Raw genomic sequence first — 13234 nt, forward strand, 5'->3', positions numbered from 1 at the left:
AGTTATGACAATTACAAATAATCTAACACCCATGTACTAGGAATATCAGAAGTGAAAGAAAAGAAAAGAGAAAGAGAAAGGGAAAGGGAAGGGAAGGGAAGAAAAAAAGGAATGTTTGAAGAAATTATGAGTGAGAAATTTTCCAAAATTAATGACAGACCAACCAACCAAAGATTCAGGAAGCTCAGGGAACAAAAAGCACAAGATAAACTTAAAAAACAAAACAAAACCAAAAAAAAAAAAAACAAAAAACTATACCAGGACATACAATATTTAAAACAGAAAATCAAAGACAAAGAGAATATCTTGAAAAAAGCTGGCAATAGGGGGTTGAAGTGGGAAGAAGAAACACCTTAGCTATAGGGGAGCAAGGATAAGAATTACATCAAATTTCTTTCTTTCTTTCTTTCTTTTTAAGGATTTTATTTATTTATTTGACAGAGAGCTAACACAGGTAGGAGGAACAGCAGGCAGAGGAAGACAGAGAAGCAGACTCCCTGCCAAGCGGAGCAGGTAGCCCAATGCTGGACTGGATCCCAGGACCCTGGATTCATGACTTCAGCCAAAGGCAGTGGGCCTCAGGACTAAGCCACCCAGGCACCCCTACATCAAATGTCTTTTTAAAAACTATTCATGTGGGGCACCTGGGTGGCTCAGCGGGTTAAGCCTCTGCCTTAGGCTCAGGTCATGATCTCAGGGTCCTGGGATCCAGCCCTGCATCAGGCTCTCTGTTCAGCAGGGAGCCTGCTTCCCCCCTCCCTCTCTGTCTGCCTCTCTGCCTGCTTGTGATCTCTGTCTGTCAAATAAAAAAATAAAATCTTTAAAAAAAAAAAGCTAGCGTGTTAATAGTAAACAAAACAAACAAACAAAAACCTATTCATACAAAAACAGAGTAGAGTGTTGGCAGAAAAACACCCACACCATGTTATATGCAACTAATGAATCCTTGGACACTACATCACAAACTAATGATGTACTATATGCTGGCTAATTGAACTAACTAACTAAATCAATCAATCAATCAATCAATCAGGTTAAAAAAATGTCACATGATCAAATGGGTAACAATTTCACAACTGAAGATCCTGGATCAAAATCTCAATGCAAAGGAGGATTCTAAACCTAATAGTTCATCATCATTAGCATTTGCCTAAATAAAAGCACTGCTGATTAAAAAAGAAAAAAAAAAGAAAAGAAAAATACCCACCAACCCTAAATTCTATATCCAGTGAAATTAACTTTTAAAAGTAGAGACATAAAGACTTTCTCAAACAAAAATTTAGGAAATGTGCCATTAATAGAACTGCCTTGAAAGAAATGTGAGAAAGAAATTCTTTAGAGAGAAGAAAATGGTTCTGGTCAGAAACTTGGAACTACATAAATAAAGAAGGACTGTTGAAGAAGGAATAACTGAAGGTAAAATATTTTATTTTTTCTCACTCATAACACTCACAACACTCATAATAATCTAAGAGATAACAGTTTGTTCAAAATTATAATAACAATGTACTGAGTAATTGTGGGTTATGGGTAGGAGAAATTAATGGCAGCAGAGTTATAAGGGATGGGAATAAGGGATTGGGAATATTCTGTTACAAGATACTTGTACTATGTGTGAAATAGTACAGTTTTATTTGAAAGTGGAATTGGATTAGTTGTAAATTTACTTGCAAACTCTAGGGTGACCATTGAAAAAGGTAAGGAAAAGAGATTATAATTGATATGTTATAAGCAGAGACAAAATGGCATAATATAAAATGTTCAATTGCAATCAGAGATAAAAAACCAAAAGTAAAAACAGAAACAAAGAACAGGGCAATAAAGAGTAAACAATAAATGTAATAGATATTAATCCAATTACATAAATAATAATTTTAAATGTCAATGATACAAACATACCAACTAAAAGACTGAAAATGTCAGAGTGGATAAATATACAGACCCAACTGTATATTATCTACATGAAACCCACTTTAAAGACACAAGTAGATTAAAATGTAAGGAGACAGAGAAAGAAATGCCATGCTAAAAGTAATCAAAAGAAAGTTTGAGTCGTTATATTAATTCCAGACAAATCAGAATTCAGAACAAGAAAAACAGTTAGGATGACACTGGGAGAGGGAGAGAAGTGAGTTGGGGGAAATCAGAGGGGGAGACAAACCATGAGAGACTGAGGACTCTGAGAAACAAACTGAGGGGGGCGCCTGGGTGGCTCAGCGGGTTAAAGCCTCTGCCTTTCGCTCAGGTCATGATCCCAGGGTTCTGGGATCGAGCCCCACATCGGGCTCTCTGCTCTGCGGACAGCCTGCTTCCTCCTCTCTCTCTCTGCCTGCCTCTCTGCCTACTTGTGATCTCTGTCTGCCAAATAAATAAATAAAAATCTTAAAAAAACAAACAAACAAACAAACAAACTGAGGGTTTTGGAGGGGTGAGGGGAGGGGAGTTGGGTGAGCCTGGTGGTGGGTATTAAGGAAGGCACTTATTGCATGGAGCACTGTGTGTGGTGCATAAACAATGAAACTTGGAACAATGAAAAAAATATAAAATAAAATCACAAATAAAAGATTAAAAAAAAAAAGAAAAACAGGGATATAGAGAGATATTACATAACAACAAAGTGGTTAATTCTCCAAGAATATATACCAATCCTTGATGTGTATGAACCTAAGAGCATCAAAATATGTGAGGCAAAAACTGATGGAACTGCAAAGAAAAATAGATGAATTCCCTATTATAGTTGGAGACTTAAACAGCCCTCAATCAGTAATGGACAGATCCAGCAGGCAGAAAATCAGTACGGACACAGTTGAACCAAACAGCACCATCAATCAATGGGATATAATTGACACTTACAGAATACCCCACCCAACAATAACAGAATACACATTGTTCTCCACATTATACAGAACATTCACCAAGACAGACCACATTTTCAGGCCATAAAATACACTTTACAAATTTAAAAGAACAGAAATCATATAAAGTATACTCTTAGGTCACAACAAAATTAAAATAAAGATCAATAACAGAAATATGGCTGGAGAATCCCCAAATACTTGGGAGATTAAACACCACCCTTTGAAATAATGCATGGGTCAAAGAAGTCACAGGAGAAGTTTAACAATATTTGGAATTAAATGAAAATAAAAATGCAACTAATTAAAATGTGTGGGATGTAGTGAAAGCAATGATTAGAAAGAAATTTATGGCACTGAATTCACATAGTAGAGAAAAAAGAAAATATCTAAAAACAATCACCTAAGCTGCCTTAGAAAACTAGAAAAAGAAGAGCAAATTAAATCCAAAGTAGGAAAACTGAAAATAATAAAAATTAGAACTGAGATCAATAAAACTGAAAACATAAAATCAGTAGAAAAATATCTGAAACCAGAAGCTGGTTCTCAAAAACAATCAGTAAACCTCTAGCCAGGTTAACTAAATTTAAAAAAAAAAAAAAAAAGAAGAAGAAGACACAAAGTACTAATATCAGTAATGAAAGAGAGGTCATCAAAAATGATCTCATGGACATTAAAAGGATAATAAAGGAATATTATGAACAAATCTATGCTGACAAATTTGATAAATTAGGTGAATGGATCAATTCCTTGAAATACGCAACCTGCTAAAACTCACACAAAGAAAAATCTATAGAAAAAAAAAGAAAAAAGAAAAATCTATAATAGAAGTGGGTGTATTTCTATTAAAGAAATTGAATCAATAATTAATAACCTGCCAAAACAGAAAACACCAGGTCCCAATGGGTCAACTGTGAATTCTACAAAACAGTCAAGAAAAAACTACATTAATTTGCTGTAATTTATTTCAGAAAATCAAAGCAGAATATACATTTCCCAATTCATTCATGAGGCCAGCATTACACTATTACCAAAAACCATACAAGGACCTGAGAAAGGAAAACTAAGACTAATATTCCCATATATGCAAAAATGTATTGACAAAATATTAGCAAATAAAACCCAACAATACATTAAAAAAAAAATACTACATCATAACCGTATGCAAAGCTGGTTCAACATTCAAAAATCAACTAACATGGGGTGCCTGGGTGGCTCAGTGGTTTAAGTCTCTGCCTTCGGCTCAGGTCATGATCTCAGGGTCCTGGGATCAGGCCCCGCATCGGGCTCTCTGCTCAGTGGGGAGCCTGTTTCTCCCTCTCTCGGCCTGCCTCTCTGCCTACTTGTGACATCTCTCTCTGTCAAATAAATAAATAAAATATTAAAAAAAAAAATCAACTAACACAATCTAACATATCTACGGACTGAAGTAAAATTACATCATCATATCTATACACACAGAAAAAGCACTTAACAAAAACCAAAACCAATGCATGACAAAAATGCTCAGCAAACTAGGAATAGAGGGGGAGTTCTTCAACATGATAAAGAATGTTCATGGGGTGCCTAGGTGGCTCAGTTGATTGAGTATCCAACTCTTGATTTCAGTCAGGTCATGATCTCAGGGTCATGAGATTAACTGCCCCCCCCCACCCCAAACAGGTTCTGCTTGAGTTTCTCTCCCTCCACCCCTCTCCCTGCTTGCACTCATGCATATGCTCTTGTTCTCTCTCAAATAAAAAATGTTTTTTAAAAAAGAGAATATCCACCCAAAAAAACCCCTACATTTAGCATCATTCTTAATTGTGAGAAACCAGACGCTTTCTTGCTAAGATCAGGAATGAAGCAAGGATGTCCATCTTCATCAATCCTATTTGACATCATACTGAAAGTCTTAGATAATACAATAAGACAAGAAAAGGAAATGAAAGGACTACAGATTGGAAAGGAGGAAATAAAACTTCTTTTGCCTGCAAATGATATGCTTGCCTACATAGAGAATCCCAAAGAATCTTTATCAACAATAATAACGCATAGTACTGGAACTAGTGATTATAACAGAATACAAGGTATATAAAAGTCATTTGCTTTCTTGTATACTAGCAATGAAAAATTAGAATTTGAAATTAAAAACTCAATACGTTTGTATTAGCACCAAAATATATGAATTACATAAGTGTCAATCTAAAAAATATGTATAAGAGTTACACGACAAAAAGTAAAGAACTCTGATGAAGAAATCAAAGATGTACATAAATGGAGAAATATTCCAGGTACATGGAGAGGAAGACTCAATATTATCAAGATGTTATTTCTTTGCAAATTGCTCCATACACTAAAATCTCAGCAAATTATTTTGTAGATATCGAAAAAACTGATTCTGAAGTTTATATGGAAAAACAAAAGACCCAGAACAGTCAATACAACATTAAAAAAAGAACAATTCAAAGGACTGACACTACTCAGCTTCAAGACTTACTTTAATGCTTCAGTATTTAACACATTGTTTTACTGGCAAATAGATAAATAGATAGTGGAATAAAGACAGAGAGCCCAGAAATAGATCCACATAAAAACAAATAACCTTTGATAAAGGAGCAAAGGCAATTCGATAGAGAAAGTAGAGTCTTTTTAACAAATGATCCTAAAACAACTGAATATCCACATGTTTAAAAAAAATGAATTCAGACATTGACCTTAGTCTTTCACAAAAATTAGACTGGATCATAGACCTAAAAGTAAAATATGAAACTATAAAACTCCTAGAAAACAAAATAGGAGGAAATCTAGTTGATCTTAGGTTTAGAGAACTTACTGTTGTTGTTTTAGATGGAACACCAAAGAACAGTCCATGAAAGAAACACTGATAAATTGGACTTCATTAAGATTTAGAAAAGCAAACAAACAAACTTCTCTGTGAAAGACACTTTTGAGACACACAAGGCCATCAGTTGGAAGGAAATATTTTCAAACACATATCTGATAAAGGACTGGTATCCAAAATATACAAAGAATTTGCAAAACTCAACCATAAGAAAACCACTCAAAAAATTGGCAAAATATCTGGATACCTCACCAAGAAGATAAACAGATGGTAAGTAAGCATATGAAAAGATGCTGAACATCATATGTGATTAAGGAATTGCAAATTAAAACAAGATACCACTACACACCTATTTAAAAATGGCTAAGATCCAAAACACTGACAATAGCAAATGCTGGCAAGAATATGAAGCAATGGGAACTCCCACTTATTGCTGGTAGGAATGCAAAATGATACAGCCACTTTGGAAGACAGTTTGTCAGTTTCTTACAAAACTAAACAAACTCTTACCATAAAATACAGGAATGTGCCCACTGGTATTTTTCCAAATGAGTTGCAAACATATGTTCACATAAAAATCTGGAGATGAATGTTTATAGAAACTTGATAACTGCCAGAACTTGGAAGCAACCAAGATGTCCTTCAATAGGTAAATGGGTAACAAATTGTGATATAGCCATGCAACAAAATACTGTTAGAGGAGGTATTCAAGAGGGTGTGACTTCTAGTTGACCCTTGGTCTGGACCTGGGCAACTGGAGGCTCCTCACTCCCTCCATTGTCCTGGGAATATATGCTCTGTACACAGTGGGAACTTCTCTAAGAACGTAGCCTCAAGGGAGTAATGTTTTGAAACCATTGGGGCGGGGTTGGTGTAATACGTGACTGGACCCATCTAAGGCCTCTATATAAACTTTTAAGATTTGGCAGGTGGGTTCAAAGATCTACTCATTTTTGCAGCCACCTAAAACAAGCCTCATAAGTAAGTTCTCTTGCTTATTAAAATTCCACTACCAATCTGGAGTGGTTTGCCTCTTTCTTTGGTCTCTTCTTGCCCTGTGTATATGAGGTGGGGGTAGTTTGTAAACCAACAAACACTATTCAGTGATAAAAAGAACTGAGTTATCAAGCCATGGATATACATGGAGGAACTTCAAATACATATCGCTAAGCCAAAGAAGCCAATAAGAAAAAGACTAACTACTGTATCATCCCAACTATAAAACACTCTGAAAAAGATAAAACTATGCAACCAGTAAAAAGATCATTGAATGTCAGGGAACAGAACTGGGGAAAGGAAAGGTGGGATCAACAGGTGGAGCGGATTTGGGGGCAGTGAAACTATTCGGTATGACACAGTAACAGTGGATACATATCATTATACATTTGTCCAAACCCACAGAATGTGCAATACAGTGAATTCTAATGTAGACTATGGACTAAAGCACATATTGACATGGCTCATGAATTGTAGCAAATACACTACACTGATGCAAGATGTATGAAACTGTTTGTGTGGAGCGGAGTGATGATAAGATATATGGAAACTGTATTTTCCACTAAATTTTTCTGTAAATCTAAAACCACTCTAAAAAATAAAGTCTCTGAATTAAAAAAACAAAACAAAACACAGCAAAAACAAGCAGCCTAAAAATGAAAACATTCTCTGGAATATTAAGAAAACAGTGTCTACAGAATCCCACACACACATTCAAACAATAATCACCCAAATCATCTGCTTAATCTTTTGGGCTTCACAGGGGCAGGCAATAAAAGGCAGAAAAGCACTTTTCAATGGACTTGCCAATTGCATATGGCATAAATCAGAATGAAGCAGCAAAGACAAAATACGCTCATTTGTGAAGTCAAAAGAAAAAAACAAAACAAAACAAAACAAAATCACCACATTACTTTGTTCTTCAATAGCAAAGGTAGTCTTTTGAGCATCTCCCAGCCAGCTGTGGATTCCAAGAAAACAGTAACTGATGATAATGATTAATTCTAGGGATGAGCGTTTCACTGTTTAGTAATTTAAAGCACTAGTGAAAGGCATTTAAATTTGGAAAAAACTTGGTAATATACCAGTGATTCCATTTAAGACCTTCTGGGGAAAATTAAACACAACTTATGTGTTTATATTTATGTCATGATTTTTTTGGTACTAGAATTTAAAGTAAAACAGTTACAAATAATTTTTAAGCCTAAACTATTCCTTTTAAAAATTGTAGTCCACTTCCTTTACAGATTTGTAATTCTGTTTATTACTGTGCAAGGTAATATTTTTTTTTCAAATCAATGCCACAGAAAGCATTCATTTGGATGGATTAACTTACTGCCATTATTACTTAAGAAGTAATAATGTATACTTATTAAATAATAATTATTACTTAATGCCATTAAGTTAATGGATTAACTTTCTGCCATTATTAGTACGATAACAAAATCTACAACTAAAATGTTAGAGAACCTTCTTAAACATGAAAACAAAAGTAAACAAAAACAAATTTTGAAAAAATTAAAGTTGTGAAAATGATAAATGTTTGCCCAATTTATATACCAAGTTTGAGAGTCAATTGGAATTTCTACTGTTATAAAGAAGGGCTCAGTCTTTTATTACTGTAGTAACAGTAGAAAACTATTTTAATTGGGTGATATTTTGATAAACCGTGGTAATATATCCTATATAGTTGCCCTAGTAACTACGGAAGAATTCAGAGCCCTGCCTGGTCTATACTCTGAAACAGTCATAATCGAAACTGAAAACTTCTCCGATGAAACTTCTAAAAATCCAAATCCCAACCTGGTTATAATGTTCCCTCCATAGGGATTCATACAGAAACCTTATGAAATTACGTTGTAAAATATCTAGGTGAATCGAAGATGAAAACACCGAAGACCTCTTTACCTTAACATGGCATTGTTTCCGTCACTTCTGGTGCACCAGACCTGCCGGGTTTGATAACCTATGTCTAAGTCCCGGGGCTTGGAGAGGTGATGGGGCTTGTGACTTTGATGTCGAAGGGTGACTCGCTCCTTTGAATCAGAGCTAAAATCCAGAACAGCTCTTCCGCTTAGGTTAATTTCTTTAAGATGAGGCAGTCTACATTTACTCCATGGTCCTACTTTAAGGCTGAAAGTATATTCCTCTTCGCCGAGAGGACAGGAAATGGGAGTGTCACAGGCTCTCGACTCGGTCAGGTTGGGGCACTGAGACCCGCCATAGAGAGGGGGAGCGATGGCCGCCCGCGTCCTGTGTTGCAGTTGCTTCTCACAGCCCTTGCGGCACTCGGACCACGGTGAGAACTCCGACACGATACAGTCCCGGGGGCAGGGAATGAGGCAAGCTTGTTCCGTGGGGGGCTGAGGGGCAAAGTGTTCACATATTTCATTTGCGACCCTGGTTCTGTTCAACTTCTGAACGCAGCGCACCGTGCGGTCCTGCAGCCCGTGCTGCGCCGTCACGCACTCCGCGGTCCGAGGCGGGGCTGGGCCGGCGCTGGCGGGCACGAGCACGCAACGGTGCCAGTCGGAGACCTCCCACTGGAAGAGGTCGCTGTGCCAGTCACACACCCGGAAGCAGCTTCTTTCCTTGGGAGGCCTGTTGTTCTCGTCGCAGTTAGATAGGGCACTCGTCCACCCTTCCACGTGGAAACACCACAGCGCGCGACTCTGCACTCCTCCCGGTCCACAGTCGCCCGAACACCTTCCCCAGGGGCCTACGGGCGAAAGACAAGGGCGTCAATTACTCAGAGGTTCCATGCCGCCATCCACACAAAGATGGGTCCATTTGAACACTTCCAACACGACCAGTATGAAATTACGGATTTGAGTGGACAATATAATCTGGTTGTTAAGAGTGTGGACGCGGCATCAGTTTGCCTTTGTTACAATCCCCACTCGGTCTCTAACCAGCAATGTCAACTTGGACCTGTTACTTCCACTTTCTAAGCCTCCGTTTCCTTAACGACCTAAGAGACAATAAAAGCACTAACTTGGAGAGCTGTTCTGAGGATCAGTGGTACAATGTGGTGCCAACACACACTTAATAAATCACTGGTATCATTGTAATCATTATGTTTTAAAACCTATATATCTAACTCAAAATTAGTACTTCCTACTTTCAATGTTTCAACCTAAAAGAAAAGCCCTAAGCCCAGGATTTTAATAAAGTGGGATTTTTCATGTTTCTAAGCCTTCAGCTCAATACAGCAGGTGGTTCAGAAGAGAACTATGTTTTTTAAAAAATGACCTGACAAAGTATCTTAAATATACTTTCATTTGCTAAACAGGTGTCCCCGCTTTGGGATTTTGCTTGCAGAGTGAATTGCATGAAAAAGAAAATATCTGATGGGAAAGGATATACTAAAAGCAGCAGCAGCACCACTGAACTGCCTATGGAAATTCTGCCCCTCTGACCCCTGAAATATACCCACTTTGATTTCTCGTAGGTATTAACTCTGGGTCAAGCTTCCAACATTAGTTTGTAATACACCAAACCTTTTAATTAATGAATATGTTTTCATGGGAAAGAGTCCCACAAAGAAAGGGACAGATAAAAGAACATCCATTGATGTTCACAGTTTTGCAACTAATCCATAGACATACCCGGCAACCTCATCCAGAAGGCTGACAATACAACGTTTCATAAGGATGGCAAGGTATCACATTTTGTGTCAATGGGAAAAGAATACTTTCCTCTCTTTCATTTTACTTAATTGTAACATGAACCTGAGAAAACTTTACCAGCTTAACCATGTAACCTTTGCCCCTGCACTAGGTTGTGATAATAAAGGCAATTCACAGCCTGAGAAATATTTTAATTTACCTAGGTAAGAGAAAGAAGGTGCAGTCTTTCTCTCTTCCCCCAAACCTGATCAAAAACCCAAAACTTCATGAAATGTGTTTTCATGCACATCCATCTCTAGGAACAGGAAATGTGTATGAAGTACATCCCACTTCGGAAGAGACATATACATCCCCAGAGATACAGGTATCTGAAGTTGTGGCCAATATGCTGCAGTGAAGATCTCTCACTTTTAAAGCGCAGGACAAGCGTTCTTCCTCACAGCCTTGTCTGGATATGTAGACCTACTTGCCAATGGTTTCTGTCACTTTATGAGTGAGACTAACATAGAAAACACCCTCATGTCCTTTCAGTGTCCCCATCCTGGAGTCTCTTCTTGCTGAAGTAGACAGAGGAGTTTCATTGAAGTAAGTCATCTTTTACCCATAGAAATGCCTTTGACACCTGGGTGGCTGTCGTTGAGCGTCTGCCTTCCTCTCCTGGGATTGAGCCCTGCATCAGGCTCCCTGCTCAGTGGGAAGCCTGCTTCTCCCTCTCCCACTCCCCTTGCTTGTGTTCCCTCTCTCACTGTCTCTCTCTCTCTCTCTCTGTGTGTCAAATAAATAAATAAAATCTTAAAAAAGAGAGAAAGAAGAAAAGCCCTTGACTTTACCCACACATTGTCCAGGCGCAGTGTCCCAGTACTGACTGCTCCTGGGCACAGTAAATGCACATAAAAAATTGTACTCTCAGCACAAGCTGATTTCATCAACTGCCCACAATTCTGGTAATTTTCTCCTCGATCACCCACAATTTTGTGCATTGTTAATTGAGATGTTCATTGCTACATGAAAGTCATTTACAGACTTCATGTGTCCAGATATTCTGGAGCATTCTCAGTTCAAGTATGCCATCCCTTGTCCATCATGTCAGACTACACATGCAAATTTTCATTGTTGTAAAAAAAAAAAAAAAAATCGCCATGGTTACTCAGTAAAGAAATACTTCCAAAAATACATCCTTGTAGAAAACTTGAAAAATCTAAAACCAGTTTTGAATAACATAAAACATCTACTGGATGAAATTGAAAGAAGCTCATATTGAAAGTACTAGGTTTCTAAATAATGGCTGTCTGCGTATCTTTATTTGTTAACGTATCAAATACACACAATTTTCCCCTTAGGACTTTTTGTGTAAAGAAAGAAAGACCAGAGAAATCAAACCATTTCTAACCATTCTGAAAAAGCTGGTATTAAATTTAATTCATCTAGAACATCTTACAAAGTGATCTTTATTCTTACTTTTAAAGCATTTTACTAACACATTTTCTTATTAAAATGTTTCCTTCTTGTAAGTTTTTCAGCTGCTTTCAAAATTGTTAAGGTGGCTATTTTTTCATTATTTGAAATCATTAATATTTTAAACCTTACACGTTACTGTCCTTCACTTAGCCTTCACATTGTCTATATAGAAATGCATCAAACAGCAAATATTTTCTTAGATCAAGGGAAGACAAAATATAACTATTAAGAAGTAATTATCACCATTTGTTAAGGGCTAGCAGTGCTGTGCTAGGCTTGGATAGTATTAGAGGACTGTTACATATTCAAGAATTTTACCAGGTGGTTGTTAAATCATTCATACTTTGAAATCAACCATGATGAGAGTATTTACACCACATTACAAATCAAGGCAAATCAAGACATTAAAAAAGCAAACAAACTGAGAGTTGGTTTGTCATATACCCCTAGTGATTTGCCCAGTTCCTTCCTATTCCTACAACAGTCCTCTGACATGGGGCTAGAATGCTTATTTCATCAGTTGGGGAAATGAAGCTCAGAGAAGTTATAAAGCACATCCAAGGTTACACAGCTAGTACGGGGCAGACTAGAGTGGGACTCCAGATCTGTGAGACTCTAATCATAGGCTCTTGCCCTGCATTTGAAAAGAGTCTTTTCCAGGGTGTGCATTAGTATATGCAATCCTAACATCACAAGGCAGATCTGTTTCTTAGCTTAGCTATGATCCCTCTGATATGTTCCTTTGAAAATGTACAAGTAATCAAGGTAGTATGTGAGCAACGATCTCCCCCTCCTAGCCCTAGAAATGCTGATAAGCATTAGTCAGTACATTTAGGAAGGCACAGTCAGGGGAGAATAGTTTCTCCTCATGTTAAAAGCAAACTTTGCAGACAACTGAACAACATGTAAGTAACAAGCAAATACAAAGTGAATTGTGTACACTTGGAATAAATGAAAAACAAACTGCAACCAAGATATACAAGATGGAGACCAGAACTCTCAGCAATTAACCTATAATACTATAATAATTTGCATTTCTCGGGCACACAGAAAAAAATGTGTTCCATGATTTATTCAATTGAGTTTGCCTATGAACTTTAAACATACACACTAGTGAAAATCACATAGCCCTGAGGGATTTTGCCATTTCAGAAAACACCCATATTGAAGTAAAATGTGAACTACAGTTTGAGAAATCTTGTTTCCCTTGTCCAAGCTCAGAAATAGAACAGATTAAAGTTTTGAGCAGTTGCATGGAGAAAATGATTATCACCTTTAAACTTTCCACATACAAAAAATGTGATTATAGTCACAATATATATCTGAGATAAATAATCTAAAAAAACATATAGGAAACCCATGCTTTTAAACACCAATCCTTTTTAAGATTGTGTTTCTTTATCTGACAGAGAGAGATTGAGCACAAGCAGGGAAAGAGGCAGAAGGAGAGGGAGAAGAAGACTCCCCACTGA

General features: G+C 37.1%; 1 protein-coding gene across 1 annotated transcript in view; it reads right to left on the bottom strand.

Moving 5' to 3' along the window:
- Positions 1–10296, bottom strand: part of THSD7B (thrombospondin type 1 domain containing 7B) — a 568622-nt gene extending 558326 nt beyond the window's left edge. The window contains exons 1-2 of the mRNA XM_046018222.1: positions 10284–10296; positions 8584–9394 (exon numbers count right to left, since the gene is read on the bottom strand). Of these exons, the coding sequence (XP_045874178.1) occupies positions 8584–9394; positions 10284–10296 (824 nt within the window). The remainder of the gene's footprint in view (positions 1–8583; positions 9395–10283) is intronic.
- Between the last annotated feature and the right edge of the window lie 2938 nt (positions 10297–13234).

This window comes from Meles meles, chromosome 9 (assembly GCF_922984935.1).
Source record: "Meles meles chromosome 9, mMelMel3.1 paternal haplotype, whole genome shotgun sequence".
In the NCBI taxonomy this organism is placed as follows: domain Eukaryota; kingdom Metazoa; phylum Chordata; class Mammalia; order Carnivora; family Mustelidae; genus Meles; species Meles meles.